This window comes from Empidonax traillii, unplaced genomic scaffold (genome assembly GCF_003031625.1).
Source record: "Empidonax traillii isolate 1590-97213 ecotype Southwest subspecies unplaced genomic scaffold, ASM303162v1 scaffold2728:size18861, whole genome shotgun sequence".
NCBI classification, from domain to species: Eukaryota; Metazoa; Chordata; class Aves; order Passeriformes; family Tyrannidae; genus Empidonax; species Empidonax traillii.
In genome coordinates, this window is record NW_020957921.1 from 1 (window position 1) to 4288 (window position 4288).

The following is a 4288-nucleotide window of genomic DNA, read 5'->3' on the forward strand; positions in this document are numbered from 1 at the left end:
CAAATACCCCAAAATGGGCATTTTTTGCCCCAAATTCCTCCTCTCGCTGGGGTTTGGCCTCTTGGAGCGTCCTGGCCAAAAAGCAGGCGGACCTTTCTCTCCCCACCAAAACCCCCAGCCCCGAGTCTCCTGTCCTCATTATAACTGTTATTATTCTTAATTATTCTTAATTATTATTCTTATTAATTATTCTTATTAATTATTGTTCTTGTTGTTATTGTTATTATTATTGTGATTCTTATTTATTTGCCCTTTACCGTTGGGATAATTTCTCGCTTTTCGGTGGTTTGTTTCCTATTTATTTCCAATTCTTCCCTGCTTTTCCCCAATCCTGGGACCTCCCCTCCCAGGACCCTCTTTTTCCCTTGGGACCCCCCTGCCCCAAAAGCCCCTCCTGGCTCTTGTTTTGGGTTGGTTTTTTTTTTTTTTTTTTTTTTTTTTTTTTTTTTTTTTTTTTTTTTTTTTTTTTTTTTTTTTTTTTTTTTGGTATCGTGCCTGTGTGAAGCTTCTTGTAGTTTTAATTATTATTAATATAAATATTTAGGAGGGCCCCCTCCCGCGTCCAGATCCGCTGTCCTCCCACCAAACTCTGACCCCCACCCCCTTTTCCCGGGGATCCAGCCCTGGAATTTGGGGGGAGATGGGGGGACCCCCAGTTCAGTAGCAATAAGGGGTCCCCACCTCAGCCCCGGCCCAATTTTTGGGGGGGGGCCCAACGAGGGGACAAAACGTGCCCAGGGACTTTCCCCCCCTGTGGCACCGCGGGACCCCCCGGAGGGGACCGGGACCCCCCCCCCTCCGGCCCCCACCCCTGGACTCGACTTTGTATTTTTCATGGAAAAAAAAATTCAATAAAAAGTTTTAAAAGTTGGAATTTCGACGTCTTTCTGTGGGGAGGGTCGTGGACCAGATGGCTGGGGGACCCCCTAGCCTTTCCCCTCAGGTTTCCCGCCATTTTTTCCCCTCACTTTTCCCACCATTTTCCCCTCACGTTTCCTGCCCTTTTTCCTGTCAGGTTTCCCACCATTTTCCCCTCAAGTTTCTTACCCTTTTCCCTTCATGTTTCCCACCATTTTCCCCTCAGCTTTCCCGCGCTTTTCCCCTCAGGTTTCCCGCCATTTTCCCCTCACGTTTCCCACCCTTTTCCCCTCACGTTTCCCGCCATTTTCCCCTCACGTTTCCCGCCCTTTTCCCCTCAGGTTTCCCGCCCTTTTCCCCTCACGTTTCCCGCCCTTTTCCCCTCAGGTTTCCCGCCATTTTCCCCTCACGTTTCCTGCCATTTCCCCCTCACGTTTCCCGCCATTTTTCCCCTTACCATTCCCGCCCTTCACCCTTCTCAGTTGAAACTCCTAAAATAACAGAAAAAGAGGCGTTTCCCTCAGTTTAAATCCCTCAAATGACAGAAAAGGGGAATTTCCCCTCAATTTAAGCCCTTAAAATGGCGAACATTGAGGATCCCACCTCAGTTTAAATCCCTAAATGCCTCTCCCTCAAGAAACACCATTTTGGGGGGGCTTTTTAACATCTTTTTTCCCTCATGAAGGTCCCTTAAAACAGAGGGCCCTCCCTCCATTTAACCCTTAAAGTGGCACATAAAGAGGCTTCTCTAATTTCAACCCTTAAAAATGAGGTAAAATAGGGATTCGCCTTCAATTTAACCCTTGGAATGATGAAAAAGAGGGGTTTGCCCTCAATCGAAACCCGTAAAATTGCATCATAAAGGGTTTCCCCTTCCATTTAGACCCCTAAGGAACAGAAAACGGGGATTCCCCATCAATTAAACCCCCTGCCCGCAACCAGAAAAAAAAAAAAAGGCGTTTATCCTTCAAACTAGCGCCTTAACGCAGCGGATAAAGAGCCGCGCCAGAAGCAGCGGGGGTTCCTTTAAGCCCGCCGCCATCTTTGAAGCGGGCAGGGCGGGCAGGGCGGGCAGGGCGGGAGGGCTGCGCGCAGGCGCAGGAGCGGCGCTGAGGGCAGGGCGGAAGCGCGCAGGGTGAGGGCGGAAGCGCGTCGGGGCCGCGGGCGGGGGCCGCAGGGAGGGCGGCGGCCATGGTGGATTACAGCGTGTGGGACCACATCGAGGTCTCGGACGACGAGGACGAGACCCACCCCAACATCGACACCGCCAGCCTCTTCCGATGGCGGCACCAGGTGAGGTGCCGCGCCGTTACCGCCCGAGCGCCCCGGGCCTGGTTCCCAGCCCGTCCCCACGTCCCGTCCCCTTACCCGCCCCCCCCCTTTCCGGGAGGGCCCCGTTCCCATGGAAACCGGGTCTGGGATTCCCGTGGGGAAGGGAAAAGGAAGGGGAGATGTGTTCTCTTGTCCCCCATGGCAGCCAGTCCCAGGACCCCTTCATGAGTTTGGGACTCCCCCCTATGCTCCCCTTTTTCCCACGGGGTCGGCCCCGGGATTCCCATGGGGAAGGGAAAGAAGTGCAAGGAATGGGGATGTTTTCCTTTTCCCCTGGTAGACAGTCCCAGGAAACCCCCCTGCGTGGGTTAGGGGCTCCCCCTTTACCCCTCCCATTCCCATGGGATCGGCTCTGGGATTCCCAAGGGGAAAGGGAAGAAGAGGGGGTTGTTCTCCTGAACCTGCCCCCAAACCCCCCCTGTGAATTGGATCCCACAGGATCAGCCCCAGAATCCCCCCAGAGGCAGGGGGCTCCCCATATTCCTGTAGGATCAGCCCCGGGACCCCCACTGGGTGGGTTCCCCCATCCGAGCAGTGACCCCATGGCCCCCCTATTCCCTGTCCCCTCCCGTTTCCATGGCAACCACTCCCTCCACGGGGTTCCTGCTCCATCCCCTCCATCCTGGCCGTGTCCAGGGGCTCCTTGTTCCCTCGGAAAGACACCCCCTTCCCCCCCAGAATTCCCTCAGGTTAGACAGTAACACCTCCGAGGGCTTGGATCGAACCCTTGGGGCCCTGGAAGCACCAGAATTCCCAATTTTCTGTGGAGAAGCCGCTGTTCCTTCCCCATTCCCACAAAACATCCCGGAGCTGTGCGGAAAAGCCAGACTTTTTTTTCCCCTAAACAGAGGTGTTTTAGGGGTGTTTTGGGGCGTGTTTTTTTGGGGGTGCTCTGGGGGGCGTTTTCCCTCCTCGGAGCAGCCTGGGATCCAGGAATTCCCAGAGCTCCGGGAAACGCTCCAGCTCCTTTCCTGCCGCCCTTTTCCCCCCCCTGCAGGCCCGTGTGGAGCGGATGGAGCAGTTCCAGAAGGAGAAGGAGGAGCTGGATAAAGGGTGCCGGGAGTGCAAGCGCAAGCTCGCCGAGTGCCAGAGGAAGATGAAGGAGCTGGAGGTGGCGGAGCCGGGCGGGGGGAAGGTGGAGCTGGAGAAGCTCCAGGCCGAGGCCCAGCAGCTGAAGAACGAGGAGAGGAACTGGGAGAACAAGCTGGAGGAGCTGAGGAAGAAGGAGAAGAACATGCCCTGGAACGTCGACACCCTCAGCAAGGACGGCTTCAGCAAGGTGGGGTTTGGGGGAGCCCCCCAAGTCCATCCCCCCCCCCCCCTTCCTGAGTGCAGGGGGGGTCCCTCAAATCATTCCCGGGTTCTTTCCACTTCCCAGAGCGTTTTTAACGTGAAGCCCGAGGAGAAGGAGGAGACGGAGGAGCAGAAGGAGAAGAAGCACAAAAGCTTCGTGGAGCGCTACGAGAAGCAGATTAAACACTTTGGTGGGTGTTTGGGGGGGCTGGGACCCCCTTTTTGGGGTGCTCCGTGCTCGGGGACACCTTCCCTGTGCCGGGAGCAGCTGGGGATCTGCTCCCTCCAGTGAAAAATGATGGATTTTAGGGGTTTTTCCCAATTTTTCCCTGCTGGGGCAATGCACAGTTAAAGGATGGGAGTTAAACCTTGGGATGAGTCATCCCCTCCTTCCCTCTCCCTTTTCCTAATAAAGTTCGGGGCCTGTTCCTCAAGGAACAAGTGGCAAAGGTTCCCATTTCCCTGTTTTCCAGGGATGCTGAGGCGTTGGGATGACAGCCAGAAATACCTCTCGGACAACCCTCACCTGGTGTGTGAGGAGACAGCAAACTACCTGGTCATCTGGTGCATCGACCTGGAGGTGGAAGAGGTGAGGAAACTGGGATAAAAATCCCTTTTTCCAGGCTGGAATTGCCTCGTCCTTGCCTCGCAAGGGCCGTTTGATTTGGTTGTCCTGCCAAAAATGAGGGAATTTTGGGAATCAGAGGCGGGAAAAGATCCTTAAGATCGTTCCTTGAGGGCACCCACCCCTTCCTTGGGAAGAGGGGTTCACCCTCAGCCCCCCCTCCTGGGTTTTCCTGGCAGG

General features: G+C 55.0%; 1 protein-coding gene across 1 annotated transcript; it reads left to right on the forward strand.

Moving 5' to 3' along the window:
• Positions 1-1992: 1992 nt before the first annotated feature.
• Positions 1993-4113, forward strand: CDC37 (cell division cycle 37). The gene is made up of 4 exons (XM_027910097.1): positions 1993-2151; positions 3188-3469; positions 3569-3674; positions 3957-4113. Exons 1-4 carry the CDS (start codon positions 2050-2052, stop codon positions 4088-4090), a joined length of 624 nt encoding a protein of 207 aa, XP_027765898.1. The 5' UTR covers positions 1993-2049; the 3' UTR covers positions 4091-4113.
• Positions 4114-4288: the final 175 nt, after the last annotated feature.